At 38.9% G+C, this 22,758-nt stretch overlaps 1 protein-coding gene across 1 annotated transcript in view; it reads right to left on the bottom strand.

Moving 5' to 3' along the window:
* Positions 1 to 16,803, bottom strand: part of FOXK2 (forkhead box K2) — a 40,283-nt gene extending 23,480 nt beyond the window's left edge. Inside the window, exon 1 of the mRNA XM_014065071.2 lies at positions 16,384 to 16,803. Coding sequence (XP_013920546.2) covers positions 16,384 to 16,763 — 380 coding nt within the window. The 5' untranslated portion in view covers positions 16,764 to 16,803. The remainder of the gene's footprint in view (positions 1 to 16,383) is intronic.
* Between the last annotated feature and the right edge of the window lie 5,955 nt (positions 16,804 to 22,758).

Raw genomic sequence — 22,758 nt, 5'->3', positions numbered from 1 at the left:
GGGAATGGGACAGCAGATGAAGGTCCACGGGGGCATAGAAAGGAACTCTAGGGTCAGACCATACTGAACCGTATTGTGAACCCAAGCATCCGTCGTTGTCTCCTCCCATTGGTCGGCATACAACTGTAGATGACCCCCGATGGGAGGGGACCAGTGACAATCACTTAGTCCGCCAAAAGAAGCGGTTGGAATACCTTCCTCGGAAAGTCCTGTGGTTCCCCTGCTGCCTATTCTTGTCCCTGAATGAGGACCTCTCGTGGGAGCGGTCCTGCAACTGGGTGCAAGGCCTAGTGTATCCCCCAGAGGTAGAAGGGGCGTCTGCATTATGCTTGAATAACTCCAAGAAGGCAGGAATGTCGGGGGTCAGGTTCTCATCCTCTGACAAATCTGGGGCATCCTGACCGCCCTTCTCCACGTCAGATGCTTCGCTGACAGCCAAGGAGGCAGGAGGGGAGACCCTCTTGCTGTGGGGGCTCAACAACCCTCACTTTGGCTTTGGTTCAGCTTGGGAGAGGCAAGGAAAGGCCCAACTGCTGGATGCCATCAGCAATCCCCTGAGAGATAGCCCTTGCAACCACCTCCTTCATGGCTGGGATCAGTTTAGGAGTGGTTAGGAGTGGTTCTGGGGCAAATCCCTGGCTACTGGCCCAGGAGGGGGAATTTCCTCTTCCAACAGGGAACAAGCCTCCTCCATGTATTCCTCCTCTAGAGATGAGGCTAAGGGCCTGGGAGATGCTCTAGAGGGGTTAGGGGAGAACCCAAAATTGCCCTCCTCCCCTATGGATGGAGATTCTTCTGGTGGAAGAGTCAAGATGGGGGAATTAGCAGGAATCTCAGCAATAGCAATAGCAATAGCAGTTAGACTTATATACCGCTTCATAGTGCTTTCAGCCCTCTCTAAGCGGTTTACAGAGTCAGCATATTGCCCCCAACAACAATCCGGGTCCTCATTTCACCCACCTCGGAAGGATGGAAGGCTGAGTCAACCCTGAGCCGATGAGATTTGAACAGCCGAACTGCAGAACTGCAGTCAGCTGAAGTAGCCTGCAGTGCTGCATTTAACCACTGCGCCACCTCGGCTCTCAGGTGGATGGAGATCCTTTTCAAGCCCCTGGTTGCTTTGAGCCTTCTGAAATTGTTTTTCTAGGGCTCTCTGACACCTCTCAGGCAGCCTCTTTTCTGCCTTGGACACCTTCCTTGCTTTGGGCTGTTTGCCTTTAGTGGGGCATGCTGCACTAACACCCTTGGCTGCAGGATTGGGCTTCCTATGCTTACTGATGGTAGGGCCTGCCTGCTCTTTAACCTTCTCCACACTTTTGCTGGTCATGGTGGAACTTCCAGCCCCCAAACCTCGTTATCCAGAGAAGGTTGCTTGGAGAAATGGAGTCCCAAGTTGTGATGAATTTCTGAGGCAACGGCTCCAGCAGGTGAGGCAGCAACAAAATGGCACCAAGAGGAAGCTCTTAGGGCACTCACAGATCCGCGCTGCTAATATCAGGATAGGGAATGGTCAGGAAAGCCAAAGTCCCTGTAGCTGCCAATCAAGGTCTTCAGGGGAGGGGGAGGCCTGCCTGGAGACCCAGAGCAAGGCCACTTGACCAACATCCCTCCCAGCGACGATCTGCTAAGTGACCATGCTGCAGCACAGGAAAGGAGAAAAACAGCTTGGATTTCAAGCCTGTGCTTTTTTTTCTCTTCCAAAATGGCCACCACAAGTTTGGAGTGTGCCGTCGGTGATCCGGAGTGCTCAGTAGAGCCTCTGGAGTTAAGAGGGGCCTTCTGACGGCTCACAGGGGCACCTGATTTCCTTACCTGGCCCCTAAGCGGCCACTGATGAGCCTCCTGGTGCTGCCAGAACCACATGGAAGCATAGGAGGCTGGAAACGCTCCAGCAGCCTGGTCAGCGTGTGAGGAAGGCTATTTAGATGAATAAACTTCTTGCAATGGGAAAAAACAAAAAACTTAGATCTATCTAAGGCTACAACTGTGGAAGAACTTTAAAAAAGGCTACACTAAACTAATTGGGAGAAATCCAGCTTGCTATCCAAGGACTGGAAATCTCAATACATCCTTTTAGGGCGACTAAGTTTTTCAAACTGACCTCCAAGGAGAGCTAGAGGAATGGCTACACAAAAGATTTAAACTCAGTCCTTGGGCAGCAAGCTGAAGTTAACCCATGCTTGGACACTCCAAACAGCGCCTAGGAGAAGAAAGCTTCACTTGGAGATTCAGTGCTTCTACATTATAATAGGGTTTCTTCTAAAGAGGCAAAAGCTCCTATACACCCTCCACATAGCATCGACCATATGCTTAACTTCAATGTCAACAACAAGCAACTCATCATTGTGCAATTATTACCATGGTCTAAACCAGTGTTTTTCAACCACTGTGCCGTGGCACACTAGTGTGCCGTGACATAGTGTAAAGTGTGCCGTGGGAAAATTACTTTATATATAGTCAATATAGGCACAGAGTTAAATTTTTTTAACATTTTCTAATGGTGGTGTGCCTCGTGATTTTTTTCATGAAAAAAGTGTGCCTTTGCACAAAAAAGGTTGAAAAACACTGGTCTAAACTACAGAATTGTTTTTATTAAGCATTTTTATGTTCAGTAACAATGTGATACTCTTTATTGTCTATATATGCTGGATTCCCTAGAGACCTTTGCATCAATGTACAAAAAGTTTTCAATGTAACAACTATTGGACTAGTAAACCAGACTTCATATGATAGTTGACAATTTGGCTTAGTCTGCATATAGGATGCAAGTCACTAGAATAAAGAAATGCTGTTGACTGTGAATTCTGTACTAATGACACTCATGTCCCAATGATACGGTATGCCTTCTTCACACAGGAAATAAATAACACTGCCAGACCAGAAAGCAGACTAATGAAGAATAGGACTGAATCAAGCTAGATGGGCTCATTGTTGAACCACCAAGTCCAGTAGATTACAATTCTGGAGGACCCTGAAGGCCTACTTATTAGGATATGCATCACCATTTAGGCAACATAATTTCTTCTTAAAGAGATGCAAGGAACAGATATAAATTGTAGTCTAAATCTTGATACAATCATATTTCACACTGAGCATCATCTCATCATGCTCTCTCAATAGTTTCACTCAAAAGCATAAAGCACACAACTCTGCCCAAAAATCCAAACATGCAACCCTCCAAAAAGACAAGCATTAAGCCTCAAACACCTCCAGAAGTGTTCTGTCTTCAGCTGTTTCCACTAGGCAAATAAAGCTGGGGCTGGTCTAAATTCCAATAGGAGACCATTCCAGAATGCCAGAGCTGCTACATAAAAGCAGTGACTCTGGGCACATCTCTCCACTAACCACTAATTGCTTTTCCTCACAAGATCAAATAAACTGGGTCAATTCAGTGAAAGTGATTCTGAAGGTAGCAAAATGCCAAGCCACAAAGATTGTATAGGTTAATATTTGCACATTAAATTGCACCTAGAACCTAATGTAGGACTCATTAGAAAGTTAATGAGCTCTGATGAGCATTGATGAATGCTGGGTAATACATGAGCTGCTGCATTTTGGGTCAAATAAAATCTCAAGATGATCTTTAAAAGTAGCCCCATTTATGTGGCAGTAGTGTAATGAAACTATAACAAAGCCATGAATAGCAAGGATGTCATGCCCTAGGATAGGGTTACATGACCATACATTTAATGGAATCTTCAGACATTCATGACAGATACAAAAACCTAAGAGGGACTCACAAAAATTCATCTGTCATAAAGGACAATAAAATAAAGCAGGAATGGATGGGAGAGAACAGGACACTCTACCATCATCTGATTCATCTACAGTGATCATGCCATTCTGAATTTTTTAAAAAGCACAGAAGTCCACTCTGGAAGGGTACAATTTTAAAAGTCAGAAATGTGCTTCATATCAGTTAAAAAGACTGAAAACTGTGATAACTAATTAATTAACCTGCACTAGTATAACATTGGCACAATCAATTAACTAGAGGAAGATACCTCCGTCAAGTATGCCATGAGAATTTAACCAACTAGAGGAGCAGCTACATAAAGTTTCCCTGCCAGATAGAACATTCAGTTCCTACCAACTTGAAAAGTGAAGAGCAGCATACCTTGGCTCCATTTGTTCCCTCCAGCAATTCTGGCCACATCCAACAGCTAAAGAAACAAGAGCTACGAATTACTATTCAAGCAAGTGCTCCAGCAAGAAACATCAGGCCAGCCTGATCTGAATGCCAGCATGTAAATGCCAACATACTACTCATCGCTTCTCTCTAGTCTTGAGAAACTGATCTCTCTCCTCTCATTTACTTTTGAAGACTTTTTAAGGATATACATATCTGTATTGCTTTTATAATTTGGGAAAACAATTATCTAGTATTAAAACATTAGTAAGTAGGTAAGTAAATAAATAAATAAACCCATACAGTATTATTGACTATAGAAGAAGTCAGATCTAGATTGGTTAAACATTTCTGACAACTGAGATTTTCCTCTGAACTTCCTTTCAATCAAATACAGATAGTCCTCGACTTATGAACACACTTCAGCACAAAACTTCTGTTGCTAAGTGAGATATGTGTTAAATGAGTTTTGCCCCAATTGTTAAATGAATCACTGCAATTGTTAAGTTAGCAACACAGCTGTTACGTGAGTCTGGCTTCCCCGTTGATTTTGCTTGGTAGATGGTCACAAAATAGGATCACATGACACTGGGACACTGCAACTATCATAAAGATGAGTCAGTGGCCAAAAGCATTTGAATTTTGATCACATGACCATGGAGATGCTGCAATGGTCATGTGAAAAACAATCATAAATCACTTTTTTCAGTGCTGTTGTGACTTTCAATGGTCACTAAATGAACTGTTATAGGTCAAGGACTACTGTAATAACCTTATTTTAAAGAAGGTAAAATACTTTAACTACCCACAGGCTACATTTAGAAAACTCAAACTAGCCTAACAGTTTAGAAAACAAAGGCAATTTCCTTCATGACACTGAAGAGGAAGCTTATCTCAATGGAAACAGTCTGTACAGAAATCACTACAGATAGCCTTGAACTTACAACTATTCGAAGTTAGGATGGAACCACCCAGGAACCAACTTAAAGCCACTGCAGTCATGTGATCATGAATGTTTGGCCACACTTATAAAAACTACCCAATCACCCTAGCATTTCAATTTCTTCCACCCATCTATTTTCTGCAATCTGCACTCCACCACCTTACCATTGTCTTCTTGCTCTCACTGATATCAAGATGTGCCTAGCAGCCCAGAGATGTAGCATACCAAAAAGCCCTTTTGAAAAAAGTTCCTTTTGTTGGATGCAAAGAAGAAAGAACAACCAGAATGATAGATCAATAGATAGATCAATAGGTCAAGAGACAGACAAATCAGTTACAAATGTGCAACCAGACTTACAACCACAATTGAGCCCAATATTTCCATTGCTAAGCAAGACAGTTAAGTGAGTTTTGCCCCACTTTATGATCATTTTGTCAGCTGTTAACTGAATCATGAAATCATCAAATTAATATGGATTCTCCCACTGACTTTTCTTGTCAGAAGTCAGTTGCGAGGGTTGCAAATGGTGAAGACATGCCCAGGGAAAGCACAACTGTCACAAATACATGCCAAGTGTCAAAGAACCAAATTTTGATCATACAATCACGGGGATGCTGCAGCTGTCGTAAATGCGAAAAGCAGTCATAAGTTACTTTTTTCCGTGCCACTAAAACTTCGAATGGTCACTAAAGAAATGGTTGTAAGTCAAGGACTATCTGTAGTTTCTTTATTGCTATTCGCCCATAGGCAGGAATTTAGCTAAACTAAGGCATGCTCATGAGCTCCTCTCCCCTCTCGACAGGTGTGGTTGTTGGTCATTTTAATATGTTTATTTGTACTTGTATGTTTCCCCTTCCCGTTTAAGTTGTTCGCCGCCCTGAGTCCCTTTAAGGGAATAGGGCGGCATATAAATAAAATAAAACTTAAACTTAAACTCATCTATTAGAAAAACCTTGTGAAAGTTTAGAGATGATCCCTTCTGGGTCTTTTTCTGTATACCAAGAACTCAAGGCTAATTTAACTTAGTTTCTTGTGAAAGAGCCCTCCTTCTTGCAATTCTGTGCCAAACTCCACCACACTTTTGCCAGACTAACAATGGACTTTTAAAATTAAAATGTTTAAAACACTAACCATTTAAAAATGAAAACATTAAAACTTAACAAAAACTGAATAAAAAAGGGAACTGGATAAAAATGTGGTTAATTTATAGCTAGGACAGATCGTAAGAATTTATCATTTATGGATTAACTTGGCTTCCATAAATAAGAGACAAAATCAAATGGGTTTAATTTAATCCAGTCTGTTTATAAGCATCAACACAGATGAGTTTATAGATGGTGTTAATCAGATTTTATTATGCCATGAGACCTCTTATCCGGGATTCTATGTATTTTGAAACCACATCCGGTGATAGGTTGTAGAGATAGATGAAACTATTGCATTACCATTTGTCAAAGCATATCGGTGTTCCAGAACATTAAAATAGTGGTCCTAAGGTACATCAGTATTGTATGTGGGATTTCATAGCATCCATGGGCATATTCCAAGTTATAATTAATTGAGTGAGTGAGTGAGTGTGTGTGTGTGTGTGTTTGTGTGTATGTTTGTATGAATGAAATGAAATGAGTGACAAGGCGCACAATCTAGTTCTACCCATACATATGATATGGGTGATATGTAGGTAACAGAGCTTAAGCTCAGATAATCCTTTGGTGGAAGTTGTGGGTTTACATCATTCATTCTTTCTTCAGGGCTATGACAGACATATTTACTTCCAGGGATTTATGGAATCAACTAAATTCTAGAATGATCTGAAAGACATTTCTATATTTAGAAATGATCTGTTCAGCATTGAAACGGTAAGGAGAGGGAGACCTTAATACAATTACTGAACTCTAATTATTTATCATATGGAGGGGTACTGCACAAAATGAAAAGTCGATTATGACATTAACAGCAAATTACCAGGAATTCATCAAAACATACGTAAAAGCATTTATTCTGCTTCCTTCACTACTTCCTCAGGTAACTTACACAGCAGAACTCTATCACTTAATGTTGAAATTAACATCTGAAACAATAATGCGTATGTGACATATTTTCTAAGTGTTTTGAAGATAAAATTGTCCTGCTGTATTTCAGGAAAACTAAGGTAAAATATCTAACACACAATCTATCCCAATTCTGAGAGAGGTTTCAGGTACACTCCAAAAGCATAGGAAAGAAGTTTGATTTAAATCATATGCATTTTAGATTTTTTGGTATCATACCTGATCATAATCAATTGAGTCAGAGCATATGTACATGACATGCTGCCTCAGTTGATCTTCTTCTAAAAAGGAATATGAGTACTAGGCATAGTTATTAAATATTTATGGCCATAGGATAGATTTCTCTCTGCAAAGTCACAGGCTAGTTATTTATGAATGGCTGGCATCACACTCCAGGCAAAGTTCCTTCATTCTTGGAGACTGCAAATACTACAGTAATAATGGTCCAGTACCAGAAATTATGTAACAAGAAATATTTTCTCAAGTATCCCTTTGGTGTGTGTGTTTTGAGAGAAAATTATCTTGGTTGCTGGACTGGATGACCCTTACCAGAAAAGAAGGACTGACATCTCTGCCTGATCTTGTAATGGTGTTTGATGCTATTGACCTTATATACAATTTTACACTTTCTCTACTTTTCCTCACAGTTGATAGCATTGAGTTACCACAAACACCATTTTGTCTCCAGTGCTGTTTCTATATGCTTGATATTGCACACGCTTAATACATGCTTGATATTGAACACTGAAGAAGAGGGTCATGATGTTATCAATAGCATCTGTGAAAACTGAAAACTGAATTATAATGCCTGTATAAATCTTACTTCAGTGTCTTGTTCAAGACCAGTACCTTAGATTTAATCCTGTCAAAAGCAGCAGGTATACAGCTTGGGAGAATTCAGTAAATCATCACTATTACTGGTTGGCTAATTGGTACAATGATAAAGGGGACCCAGCTTAATCAAATGCATTAGAGGTAGATCGCACTTAACAACTGCCCTGTTTAGCAATTGTTCAAAGTTACAGCAGTGTAAAAAAAGTAGAGTAACTTTATGACCAGTCCTTGAGTTTATGACCATCACAGCATCCCTGCGGCCACATGATTAGACTAGCATTCAGGCAATTGCAAATTCAGGAAATTTCAGGCATTTACATCTGTGTTCGCATTCCCGTGATCACATGATCACCACCAAGAGCTTCACAATCAGCTTTTGAAAAGTAAAATCAATGAAGAAGCTGAAAGCAAAAGTGCAAGTCACAGACATGAGATGTTTTGCTTAACTACAGCATTGCTTAGTGATGAAGTTTTTAGACCCAACTGTGGTCGTTAAGTGAGAACTACCTGTAATTATCTTACCTTCTGATTATTATAATGCATCCCTTGGGAGCAACTTTTATCTGAGGTCTTGAAATTGAAAAAAATGCATTATTCAATAGCAAAATGATCACGTAGTATCAGTTTTGGTATTAGCACCCAAACACTGTTATGATCACTAGAGGATATGCAGGTGCATCTTACTAATTTTTATTTGCAGCAGTCAAAAAGGCATTTTCTGCTGTAACATCCTTTCTATGGAATGCCTTCCCTCAGAAAAAAAAATAAACAGTCACAATCTAAGTAGAGGGCTTGTGTAATTTGCTGTCACGGGGGCAGGGGGGTGGGAGGTGGGGGGTTGAGATTTTGTTATATTGTACTATATTAATGTATTTGATCATTTTTGTTAGTTTTTAGTGTTTTAAATATGGCCTTATATTCTGTAAGCCGCCTTGAGTCACCATGGGCAAATAGGCGACAATATAAATTCAATAAATAAGTAAATAATAAATATACTGAAAATTAATCTCATTGTGCTATTTGATAGCCATATATCATTTACTTATATCTACATAAGTATTTGTGTGTGTGTGTGTGTGTATGTGTGTATATATGTGTGTGTATATATGTGTATAAGTGTATATATGTGTGTATATGTATGTATGTATATATGTGTATGTATGTATATATGTATGTATGTGTGTGTGTGTGTATGTATGTATGTATGTATGTATGTATGTATGTATGTATATATATATATATATATATATATATATATATATATATATATATATATATATATATATATATATATATATATATATATATCCAACTGTATATGTATATTTCAATGTACTTTTATGCTGATAAAAGTACATTGAAATATGTGCATAAGGTAAAAACCAAGTTACACTGTGAAATAAAATTATATACATTATAATCATATATATATTCTATAATTTGCTCTGGCTTTGGGATTCTTTGTCTATGAAGAATTGCAATTTCTGGTCTTGGATGGGGTGACACTGGTGCATGATCTGAGGTTTCTCCTGGTGCTTACAACTCCTATTTGAGGAACAGGTGGTTGTCATGGCCAGGAGAGCCACTGCACAACAGCAAGGTGTACGTCAGTTAAATCCTTTCCTGGACCAACGATCCCTGATCACAATAGTCAAAATGAGAGGCTAGTCACCTCCCATCTTGATTATTGCAAGATGCTCTACATCAGTGGTTCTCAACCTTCCTAATGCCGCGACCCTTTAATACAGTTCATGTTATGGTGACCCCCAACCATAAAATTATTTTCGTTGCTACTCTATAACAGTAATTTTGCTACTGTTATGAATCGTAATGTAAATATCTGATATGCAGGATGTATTTTTGTTGTTATAAATTGAACATAATTAAAGCATAGTGATCAATCACAAAAACAATATATAATTATATATTGTGAAATATTTATTTCTAATTACAAATAAATGAAATTTTGTCTGGGAAGTTTAAGAGCAGGCTCCCAGCTCTTTTTAAAAAAAGAAAAAAAGGAAAGAAGAAACAAAACAGCCACCAATTCTTTCTTTCTTTCTCTCTTTCTCTTTCTCTCTTTCCGTCTCTCTGTGTGGCTCTTTGTCTCTCCCCTTGCTTCCTCCCTCTGTCTCTCTCTGTATCTCTCTCCTCCCTTCCTCCCTCTCTGTCTCTCTCTGTAATTCTCTCTCTGTATCTCTGTCTCTCCCCTCCCTTCCTCTCTGTCTCTCTCTGTGTGTGTCTCTCTCCTTCCTCCCCCATCTGTCTCTCTGTGCCTCTGTCTGTCTGTCTGTCTCTCTCTCTCTCACTCACACACAGACACACACACAGACAGACATGGATTTCCCACCCCCTATTGGTCCCATTGTTGCTGGAGCTGCCTTTGCTTACTCCAGCATGGCGGTGGGACTCTTGCCATCGGTTTAGTGGCCCGCCTTCTTTGCTCAGGTGGGCGGAGGAAGAAAGGAGGCTTGTGATAAAGCACCCCTGCCACCAAGGGCGAAGGGAAGCACCTTCGCCCTCGACTATTGCATGCCTCCTTTCTCCACCCGCCCAAACTAGCAAAGAAGGCGGGCCACTAAACTGATGGCAAGTTCCCACCGCCATGCTGGAGTCAGCAAAAGCAGCTCCAGCAACAATGGGACCAATAGGGGGTGGGAAGCCCGCCCCCTCCTGTCTTTCGGCATAGGCTCTCTGGAGGGGGAGGGAGGTTCTTTCCAAAGACTGGCTTCTTTCCTTCCCTCCTGCAGCTGGAAAACAGACATTTTTACAGCAGCACAGAAACAGTCCCGGGCAGTCAGTTCCGGCTCTCCCTTCCCCAAACATGTCCCGTTGCTGCTTGAGCCACTTTGCTGAATCTGGTGCAACGGCAGGACTCTTGCCATAACTGAGAGCTTCGCTGGCAGCCGCTTCTTGCCTTCGGAGAGTTTTGGAAAGCCTCGGAGAGCAGTTTCTGCAGAAGCCTGGGCAACTGAGAAGAATTTCCCACCATTAGAAGTCTCCAAGGCTGTAACTGTATGGGCTGCGCGCGCGCAGCTATGTTTTCCACGGCGTAGAGCCTCATTGATGCTCTGAGCGGCCAGCGATGACTCCAGAGCCCATCCGCGGGGAATTTCAAGGAACGCGAGGAGGAGTCTAAAGTTTAGAGTTCCTATGGTCTTAGCGACCCCTGTGAAAAGGTTGTTCAACCCCCAAAGGGGTCGCGACCCACAGGTTGAGAACCGCTGCTCTACATGGAGCTGCTGTTGAAAAGTTTCCAAAAGCTTCAGTAGGTTCAAAATATGGCAGCTCACATGGTTTTATGCAACCTACATTTACACATTATCTTTCCTAGAGGAGCAATATTGCTTGTAGGTCAAATTCAAGATGCTAGTTGTCACCATCAAGGCTTGGGACCAGGTTGTTTGAAGAACCATCTTCTTCCAGTCATATCTACCCAACACACCAGAGTGGAGAGGTAGGGAATGCTATGGGTTCCGCCTCCTAAGGAGGTCTAACTTGTTGGGACCAGAAGAAGAGCCTTATCAATGGTACTCCTTCCCTGTGGAACATCAGGATCTGCAAAAAATAGAATTGGCCCACACTCTGACACTCAAAGGCCCTAAAACATACCATAGTTCTGCCAATAGGTCTGGGGACCCCAGAATGATATGTAACCCATCAAGTGGTTTGTCTGATAGTTGCCACTAGGGATAATGTGGGCTTATTGTATGGATATTGAGGTATTATCCTTCTAAGCAGCCCTGAATGAATTGAGAGACCATATAAAATTTCTTAATTTATACCAGGGGTGTCAAACTCAAGGCCCACAGCCAGTTGCATCACATGCTAACCATCACCACACCCCCGTTTTAGCGATGGAAGAAAAGTTGTGATATGTCATGCAACGACAACATGACGCCACAAGTTGACACCCTGATTTATACTAGCCATTCATTTTAAATTCCCTAGGGGCGGCACAGAAAAAATAATTTAAAATAGAAAAAACAAAATAACTTTTTTATAATCTGGAAAATATTTTTAGATTAGTACAGGTAATCCTTAACATATAACCACAACTGAGCCCAAAATTTGTTGCTAAGAAAGGCAGTTCTTTAATTGATTGTTGCCCCATTTTACATCTGCCATCATTGTTAAACAAACCTCTGCAGTTGTTAAGTGAATCATGTAGCCATTAAGCAAATATGGATTCCCCATTGACTTTGCTTGTCAAAAGCTGGCTGGGAATGTTGCAAATGGTAATCACATGACCCGGAACAGGATAACTGTCATGTCAGTTACAAAATTTTGATCACATGACCACAAGGATGCTGCAAATGGTTATATGAAAACCAGTCTTAAATCACTTTTTTCAATGCTGTTGTAAATTCAAACAGTCTCTAAATAAATGGCTGCAAATTGAGTACTACCTGTACTGCAAACATCACAAAGTTGATATCAGGCAAGCTTCTATTTAAGACAGGATCTGGATAAAAAAGAAACTGAAGGAGGAAGAAAGGAATCATTCCTTGAAATCAAGAGTACAAAATTCCAAAGTGTACAGTTAAGGTTTTCTAATGGTGCACTACATTATTAATCAACATATTTTTCCTTGCAACAATGAAAAAAAAATGGCGGAAAGTGGCCCTTAGTTGCCCAGGAGTAAAGAACTTTTGATCCTAATAAACATATTGCACTCTGCAGCCAAACATTATTTGTATTTCAACCAAGAACTATTTCCTTGAAATACAGCATACGGATAGTTTCATTTAAGATAAAGCATAGTAATAATGTCGAGGAGATTCAACCTATAACTTGCTTGATTTTGGTCTGTAAAGCAGGCATCATTAAGCAGATCAACATGTGACCACATCTGATTTTATGGCACTTTTTGTGGCAGTCATTCATGGCCGTAAATAAGAGCCAGCTGCCAAGCATTCAAAATATGATCATCTGACTGTGGGTGGCCATTGGCCATTGTAAGTTTGAATTGCCCAGGGGGAGTCCATTGTAGCTTAAATGGTGGCTAAGTGAGTGATTTTAAGTTGAGGACTACCTATACAAATTTTTTGAGGTTAATAATGTAGCTAAGGAGTCTTGCATAGAGTTACTTTACTGTGATGTCCCTGTTAATTTTTAAGTTGTGACAAGCACAAAATGATTTTTTTTTAAAGGGCAGAGAAATCTAATGTAAGACATTACTATATAATCAGTGCTTATTTTTGAGACAACTCAAAATTATTTTCAGTTTTTGGAATGCTAGATATTACAAGCCTTTATCTCTGCAAACTGAAAAGAAACCAATGTCATAGGTGAAAATGGGGGGAAATACAGCTTAATACATTTATATTTTTAAATCTCTGGATTTTGAGACCTCATCTGAATATTGTTAAGTACTGACTAGAATTATCAATCCCAATCTTCTTAAGTAAGAGTACCAGTTAAACCCACTTTGTTAATTAGGGATTTGTTAACAAGCCAAATGTTTGCTCGAGATGAAACATCACGGGTTTCATCAAACAGCTGAAATTTGAAAGTTCTAAATTTACAAAAACTGCATACTATTCTCATACCCCACTGATAACCTCAACTGTAGAATTCTACAAAAATTGTGGCAGATCAAAGCTCCACATTTTAACCACTACTTAGTAGCCTTTATTTCAAAACAAATCCTGCTTTTATTTTAATCACTGAAAATCCAATTCCTATACCAACTTAAAGTTTTTAATTCACACTGTTAAATAAGAAAATTTAGAAACTATGTGAAAAGGAGTAGAAAGCTTATTTAAGATAAAGCAACTAGCTATAATCCATGGTAGTATAAATTTCTTATAATTAATATAAATGGCATATATAAACCACCACTCTGGTTCACAATTTCACATGGTTTTTCATATGGAAAATAACTTCTTTTAAAAGTAGCATAAGGCTTAACATAATTATTTTAACTTTTATTATCTACAGAACATGTTTAACTCCATGTTCTATATTTCAAGACATTACTTTCCATCACATAGAAGATTAAAATCATTTGATAATGGCATGTATGTGTGTATATCTGTATGCACACAAACACACAGAGGGAGAGAACTTTTCAATTAAATCATATATATTTTCTTTGACTGTCTTTTACATGTTATATATTCCCTGATGTTATTTCTGCATTCTATTGTTCTGAATAAATTAAAATCAGTATGGCTTTTACATATTTTTCCAAATAAAAATATTAATAGCATTAAACCCTATTAAATCTCAATGTAATATGTGTAAACTGTTAAATAGGGCATTTTCAAGGTGCAAATAAACATGAGAGATGAAATCTTGGCAAAGACCTTAAGTGAATGGAATTTCAAGTCCCTAAGTAAAAACATCTCAAAATTACCTAAGCCTTCATCCTAAAATTAAACAAGATTAGGATTCTTTATTATAAAAGGTATCATGCATAATAAGTATGTTATTTGACAGTCATCAACAACTGAAACTAGAAAAATGCCAATCCACAAAAATGCTATGTTAATGTGTATATTATTTTTTTCTCCCAAATAATTTGCTTTAAATGGAGGTATTGGCTTGAGTTCACTAGAATACAGTGATAGAGACAAATGAATTTTTTTCTGTTTAATTTTCCTTTGGAGAACTGTCATAAATTCAGAAGGTTTTTTTTTTATTGGGATAACATACATGGATTATAAACGTAAACACAATTGAAATGTATATTGAAATTATAAGGTTTACCTTCAAAATGTTTTAGTAAGCATCAACTTTACTTTGAATAGAACTGCATATCATAAATTAGCAACTATGTTTTAGCTAACAATAATATTTAAAGAAGATATATGTTAACAAAACAATGATTAAATTATCAAAAACCATCTTTCAAAAAAAATTGCAGTGCAAGAACATATTATCAATATTCCAATATTCAGCAGGTAAATAGATTTTAAGCTTTTAAAAGTAAGTGTATACATTTGTTTGGGGGTTTTTTGCAAGCAAGTGTAAGGTTTTCAAATTTGGAATGAATGGAAAGACAAATGAACTTCTATTAAGAGATATATCATTCTGTGAGATATTATGTGCAATAGGACAAATAATAATAATAGATAATTATATATTTTGTTTCATACTATGCCTTACATTGGTACATCCAAGATACATAAAAGACTTTTGCACAGAGTTGTTATCTGTAAGACAACAGGATTTAATGCAGAAGTTGTTCAAAACAGCTATACAGTAGAGTTCAAAAATCACTAGAACCACAAGGACATTTTTTCTCAAAGCTATCTAGTCAGAGTAACTGTGATAAATCTGAACAGTTGTAAAAACACATTTAAAGTTTCAACATTGAGATTTTACTCGTTTGTCACTGAATGACTGAATTTATAATTTTTTTTACACTACAGCATTATCCCTTATTGCAATACTGTAAGATACGCTCTTTTTCCAACTGTAGAGTATGCAAAGCAGTACGGTGAGAGGCTCTACATTTCTGCCTATTAATTTGTTTTAAATTAATCCAAATTAAAACAAAACAGAATATCTGGCTTTTCCAGTAAATGACATCCCTTGCATAAGGAAAGTTACAAAAGTCAACTAACACATTGAGCTACACTAGTAATATGACATCATGAATAAACCCTTCCCTAATCAACTTTTAATAAGCAAGGTATGCTTATTGTCCTTACTGTATTTGCGAAATGCCTTTTCTATTTTAAGAGTAACTATGTACAAATATTTTCTCACCAACAGAAAAAGTAGCCCCTTTTCTAAGCCTTTTCTTTTTCTAAAATTAAAACCCACAATCTTTTTAGCCACAAGATAAATCCTCGGTGTGGAGATACTTGTTTGAATACTGAAAGTACATCTGCATTTTTCTCTTGAAAACACCAGGCTTCTCATACTGCCCCCCCCCCACCTCGAAAAGTACACCAAAGTGCGTGCATCATGTGTGCAGTCTGGAGGACAACTTAGAAGCCCAACTCTAGGTAATGAAGGGGGGGGAGTATTTATCTATAACTGCAAGACGGGGAAAGTAAGATTTTTTTTTAACCCGACAGGAGTTGCTTCCTACACAATAAATCGCTTGTGATCCTAGAGCTGCACAAAACAGAGAGCAACTAAGCGCCATGTCTAGCCCTGCTTGGGGCTCATGTGCTGCTGCTGCTGCTGCTGCGGACACCCTTCAAGCCTCCTTGTGTGGGTGCTGCCGCCACTACAACGAGGCTCCTTCCTCCACCAGCGGGATCCTCCTGCCTTGGAGTCCCTGGAGAGGCTTGAAACGCCTTGGGCTCCCCTCTCACGCCCCCCACACCCACCCGACGAACATGCCGGGAAGGCGGGAGCGGCGACCGGCGGGCAAAGAGAAAGGTCCTGGCCGGAACGAGTGTCTCAACGCTCCCCCCCCCACCTCTCTCACCCGCCGGCAATCCCTCCCTCCGCCTCACACTCACACGCGGGGCAGCTGCAACGGTGGCGCCCCCCGGCGCTGGAACACTCCGTCCACGAAGACGCCGTTCTTGCCCAGGCAACGCAGGTAGAAATCGCCACTGCCAGACGAAGGGCTGGCGGCAACAGGCGGCGACTGAGTCCCGGTCCCGTCGCCGGCGAGGGTCGAGGCGGGGCCGCTACCGCTGTTGGCAGGGGCCTGAGCGGGCGGGGCAGTGAAAATCTCCAGGTGCCGCCGGGAGATGAAACTGGAGTGGCCCATGCTTACGTCCACCGAGCCCTGCGAGGAGTTGCGGCCGATGGTTACTGAGCGCTTTTTCATGAGGTATTCGAACTCGCGGCCCTCTAACCGGGCCACGGCCGCCGATGCCGTCCCCGCCGCCATCTTGGCCGAGGCAGCGCGCGGGACCGAAGGGCCCCCCCTCTGTTCCCCCCCCGCGCGCGTGCGCGCCCTCCCCCCCTCCCCGATTCCCCACACCGCCCGCCGGGTCGGCCCCAGACACCGACAGACACAGCGGCAGAGCGCTACCGTGCAACCCACACTCACGCTATTCCCCCTTCCACTAGACAGGCTGCCGGCTTAGCCAATGAGCGTGCTGCACGCTCTTTGGAGCTTTTCGATGTCCGCCACTCACAAGCGTCACCGGGATCCACGCAAGGCAATGAGGGTAGAGTGTGCCGCACTGGAGACAGGCAGGCAACGAGATGGAATGAAACTATGGATTGGATTTATGATCATATGGAGTGGGACGGTGGTAGAAGCGGTTAGTACTGTAATACCGTAGCGAAAACTTATTGCGGCAAGAACTAGCCTTAAAAATGCTGGAAAACTCTATAAATGAATTATAAGGAATTAAAAAACTTCTTAATGTAATGCTCCCAATTCATTCCTCTATAGATACACGCATGTATTCTCTCAGGACAGAGGAAGTAGATTCTCAGTTGCTTAAGCAAAAAGAATCAACACTCATTTTTTTAAAGATATATAATACTGAATTTGTTCTATCATATTAGGGTACGGTAACAGTAGCAATCATTTTCATACTGTATACCACACTAAGGAAAAGGCTGCTTATGCAAGTATTCCCTTTTAATGTTTAGCATTAATGTAAAAGAGGATGCTATTTACTGCAAAAGGAAGTTTTGAGTCTTTCTCAACTGACAGAGTGCTTTAAATACACTCGCTGCCACTGTCGCTGGTACTGAAGTCCTTAAACCGATCCATAACGTTTCCTGCATCTTTAAGCTAAAAAAAAGTAACTGCATGTACTGACATATTTTGTCATGTTCATATTTTTTGTATGAAATTTTCTATTACATATTTTGTGCAGTATTTTAACCATTAGCCCTTAACAAGCACTTTTAAATTTTTAATTCCCTCTGAACAGTACATACCATTTATGCACATTATACCTATTAAAGCATACGTTCATCTTTATGTGTCTTAGCCTAGTATACATTGTTCTTGTTCTAAGAATAAGTTAATAGTCCTAAAAGTGTGCCCTGTTTCACCAAATTAAAGGTTCTATTTGGCAAATCAACAACTTTCCCTTGATAGGGATTCCTCAGAACTAGCAGATATAACCAAGATTATAAAACTCAGCTTTTATTATAGCTCTCACAGTCCCAGATTCCCTTGACATTTACAGGATGATTTGAAAAAGATAACCACATAAGATCTTAGAAATCCTTTTCTTAGACACCATAACTTAAACAGAACAATGACATGTTTCACTTTTTCAGTCAGGTTTAGCACACAAGTTTTTTGAAGATCAGAGGTTAGTACAATACACCAAATCTGTTATTTACTTCATAACATTTGTATTTATTTACCTTTACCATTTTTAAAGGGGCACACAATATGGTTTACAGAAAGGTTAAACAAAAGGTTATTTTAAAAAGAATGCCTGAAAATACACTGAAAATATTATAATTGATTTCAAGAGAGTATCTTGAAGCAAAAGCAGGAACCAAAGCACAGCAGATCCTATCCTTGGTTTGTCTCTGGTGAAGGACGGATCGACAGAAAGACCTTTAATAGTAAAGAGCAGGTTGATGTGTGTGATGGAGAAAGGAGAAAAAGGTGAGGAGAAGATAGTCTGATCCTTTGATTTGATCAACTACATTTATTTCATTTATGTTTATAGCCCACTATTCTATGAATCTAAGAAAGGAAACATGGAAAGAATTTTCCCTTGTTTATCCTCACATCAAAATATCAGAGCACTTTTTCTGAAAGTATGTTGTTGTTCAGTCGTGTCCAGCTCTTCACAAACTCATAGACAGTAACATGCCAGGTCCCTCCGTCCTCCACTGTCGCCTAAATTTGCCCAAATTCATGTTCATTGCATCAATGACACTATCTAACCCTCTCATCCTCTGCAGTCTTCTTATCCTTTTGCCTTCAATTTTTCTTAACATCAGGGTCTTTTCCAATCAATTCTCTCTTCTTATTAGCCTGCTAAAATATTTGAGCTTCAGCTTTAGTATCTGTGCTTACAAAAGGACAGTGAGGGTGGATTTCCTTTACTTTTTTTTTGAGCTATGCCATTTAATATAATGTATTTGTTAGAAAAGTTGCCACCAGAATTTAACTTTAACTAGACTAGAAGACCTCCAAGGTCCCTTCCAACTCGGTGATTCTGATATGTTTGCAATGATGAAGAGAAGACCATGGAGTTAAATCTCATCCATCAAGATGAAGACTTTGGATTTTTGATCCCATAGACTAACAGGACTCCTTGTATAATATTTTTTCCATAACAATTCATGATCTAAAATGAGCTGAAAAATACCAACTGCTGTAACCCATACACAAGAGCTTTGTAGTTAAGTGGGAGAAGATATTTCAAATTGAGTACAGAACTAATTGGAGGCTATGTATTTGTTCAAGATCAATGAGATATATTTGTTAACACCATCCCAGTTAACATACTATTTTCTAAATGTTATAGTAGTCAATTTAATAGTCATGTTCTTCAAAATTATGTTTGATTACAAGACTCATTTGTATATTTTATATCATGGTGTCTATTAATGAAGACTTAAATATTTATTCTAAAGTTTCTGACATTTTACAATGGATTGTCTTTAAGTAATTTATTTACTAATAATAATAATCAGTGTTTGCTGTGCAGCTCAAAGAAAAATATTTTATGTGATGGAAATGGAAGGAATCCATTTTAGAAAAGGGAAGAGTTATTTTAAACTGTGTTCCACATAACCCAAGACTTTCGCTATGACTTGATGAGGTTCAGTAAAAAACTGTAAAAGTTGACAATGTATGCAACAGCCATTATCAGACAAAAAAGGCAATAAATAACATCACAACCCTGGGGAAGTAGGAAGTGTCAGAAAGAGAGAGATTCTAAAAAAGCTGCCTTGATTCTGCATACTATAGAGGAGACAGAGGGAAACTATAAAGACAACATTTCAAGATTCTGTTGTTGTATCCCATACAATAAGGTGGAGTTCCAGTATAATAGTCATTGTGGGCTCTATTTTCTGACTGGATCTATCTCAATGGGCTGACAGGTACTAGCTCCGAGAACAGATACTTTTATAACTCACAGGCATTTCATCCTGAAAGTTTGAAAATTCCTGTTTTAGATCTTTGCCTTAGATTCCAGTAGAATGAAATTTCAATTCAGAGTGGAATTATACCTTCTTTTTTTTTTACAAGCTCCATTTTATCTTTTTTGAAGAAAAGGAATTGGAATATTCAGAAAGGCAGTTACGTAATGTTGGCCCTTGTCAACACAATTTGCAGCACTGTAATAAGATTCAAGTACCAGATGGATTTCAGTGATGGTGGCATTTTGCTAAATTTAAACTACTAGCATTGGAACATGTTGAGTATGGAGACTAGTAATACAGAACGCTGATGTATTGATGTATTAGCAATTTTTATTAAGGTTTCATGTTTTGGTATTTTTATTGTTTTTTCGACTACACAGGATTATGGTGCATAAAATGAGCAGCCATATAAATTTTTTAAATAAATAGATAGATAAAAGTTTAATTACCTGTTTCCTTTATTAACATGCAGGGATTTATGCATTCTAAGACATGTCTTTATTATACTGATTTACTGCTAACCTTCCATTAATCCTGAAGCAAATGAGCAAATATTAACAGTTTTGATAGTAGCATCTGTATGTAAATAAGTTTTAAAATTGTTTTAAGGTATCCTAAGTTCATTATAAAACCATTACTGCGATAGAAAGCAGGGCAATCATCTGAAATTCCAGAAATTAATTTGTTACTTAAATTAAATTGCTGAACAATGCCAGGAAAATAAATTGCACGCTACAATACCAAAATAGCCCCGGTCTAAAATAACTTTTTTTTCCCTAAGACACATACTGCAATTCAGAGGTTGTTTTTACTAATAAGAATTCAAAGGTATCTGAAGTCACATGTCTATAGAGATTCTCAGTCATCTAGGTCATGATTGTCCTGAAAGTGCTTTTCAAAAGGCAACTGGATTTTCTTTGTTTTTTGCTTGAAGACATTTCGCTTCTCATCCAAGAAGGTTCTTCAGTTCAGAAGTGAACTTCTTCAGAACTGAAGAAGCTTCTTGGATGAAAAGTGAAATGCCCTCAAAGAAAAAAGAAAGAAAGTCCAGTTGCCATTTGAAAAGCACCCTTGTGTCTGAAGTCACATATTTTCTCTGAATTGAAGCAGAACATAGTTAAGTGCCATAATTCAATCGGGAGATACAATGCAAAATTTCTGGATAAAACAAATGTTCAAAACAAACTACCAGCTGCACTAAGGGTGGGATGGGTTCTGGAGGGGGCAGGCGTAGAATGACTGCATACCTGCTGATGAAATGTCCAGGTCAAATCTTTACCTGTTCCAGAATTTAAAAGGCAGTTGTTGCCCATGTACTGCACATCACCAGGACTGCTACATGCTTATCACCATGAGAATATTTTTTTCCATCATGTTTGACAGACATATTTGAAATATTGTGATGGGCACCTTCCAAGTATGTTTTGCAAAATGCCAGTGTTTTAAAATAGGGAATTCAATCTCAGTTTATTGAAGCATCACTTAGCATTATTGTGCTACAAGACTTACATTTTGAATAAAATAAAATTCTCTTGTTAAAAATGTAGGATTTTACTTCATCTGGAATATGCTTTTCTAAACAGCATATTTAAACCCTTTGTAAGAAATTATATGATTGTTTATAATGTTTCTTTCATAAGGTTCTGGACTAAATACTTAATTCCACACCTACCAATGCTGACAAAGTCCAATCCAGTCCTTTGAAGAAATCCTTGCCTGTTGTTTAATCCAACACAAATGTCTGCAGTTGGTTTATAAACCATGCTTCCCATAATGCTCTAAACTGCTTATGGAGGTCATAACGTGCAGAGCAGCAATAGCCGATTAACAAAATCACATCGTTTTGGTGAGCTGAGTAATAATCAGTAACATATATAGACTATCAGATTACTATCTCCATTGTCATGTTCAATCGGCATTTTTAACCGAGGCCTGTCCCGGAAGGAACTAACAAGCCTCCATGCTGCAACAAGACATGTGCTTTTTTCAGATGACATCATCCTCCTCAGTATCTAGGCAGGGAGTGTTTGTAAATACTGAAACAGAACCCTGGGGGTGGGGTAATCACATCAATCACGTATGGAGAAGACAATAGTTAAATCGATGCACTGAAATTTGCAATTGTTCAGGACATTTCTTTGAATTAGTAAATGTTTCAAAGACAACAGCAATAATTTAAAAGTGACAAATTGTTTTAAATAATATAAAAGTAAATAATATGAAAGTTGAAATACTGTTGCATAGAACTGACAGTGGTGGTCTGTGGTTATTGGAATACTGAGTGCCACACCAAAAAAGCTTTAGATGATATGATATTAAAAAATCTGCATGTTGACAAAATGTCCATCTGTCAAAAAGTCACCCATTGGGATCTTCATATATATTATGCCAGTATATTATGATATATAAGGTTCTTGGGAAGAACTCAGTGTGAATTCAGGCCAATACCAGCTAAAAATATTGACAACTGTAATTTTACATTTTTGTTAAAATATAATAATAATAATAATAATAATAATAATGATTTGCAGACTCAAAAGCAAACTGAGGAAGAAAGGGAGGAAGAGGATGCTGAAATGGATGAAGATAAAGAACAAGGAAGTACTGAAGAACAAACACCAACAGATATTGCTCAATTAGCTGAGAAAATAAAGCATCAAATGGAAGATGCTGAAAGAACACGTTAGCCAAAGCTGAACCAAGTGAACTGGAAAGAATTGAGAAAGGTACTAAAAAGGGTCAATGAGGCTGTGCAAACCATTCAAACCATTACATTAGCTGAAACAAACCAGCTGATGTATGCA

Source organism: Thamnophis sirtalis, unplaced genomic scaffold (assembly GCF_051295495.1).
Source record: "Thamnophis sirtalis isolate CommonGarterSnake01/CBP01778 unplaced genomic scaffold, rThaSir2_p1.2 scaffold_3, whole genome shotgun sequence".
Taxonomy (NCBI): domain Eukaryota; kingdom Metazoa; phylum Chordata; class Lepidosauria; order Squamata; family Natricidae; genus Thamnophis; species Thamnophis sirtalis.
Note: the sequence above shows the minus strand (reverse complement) of the source record. Positions and strands in the feature narration are given on the sequence as shown.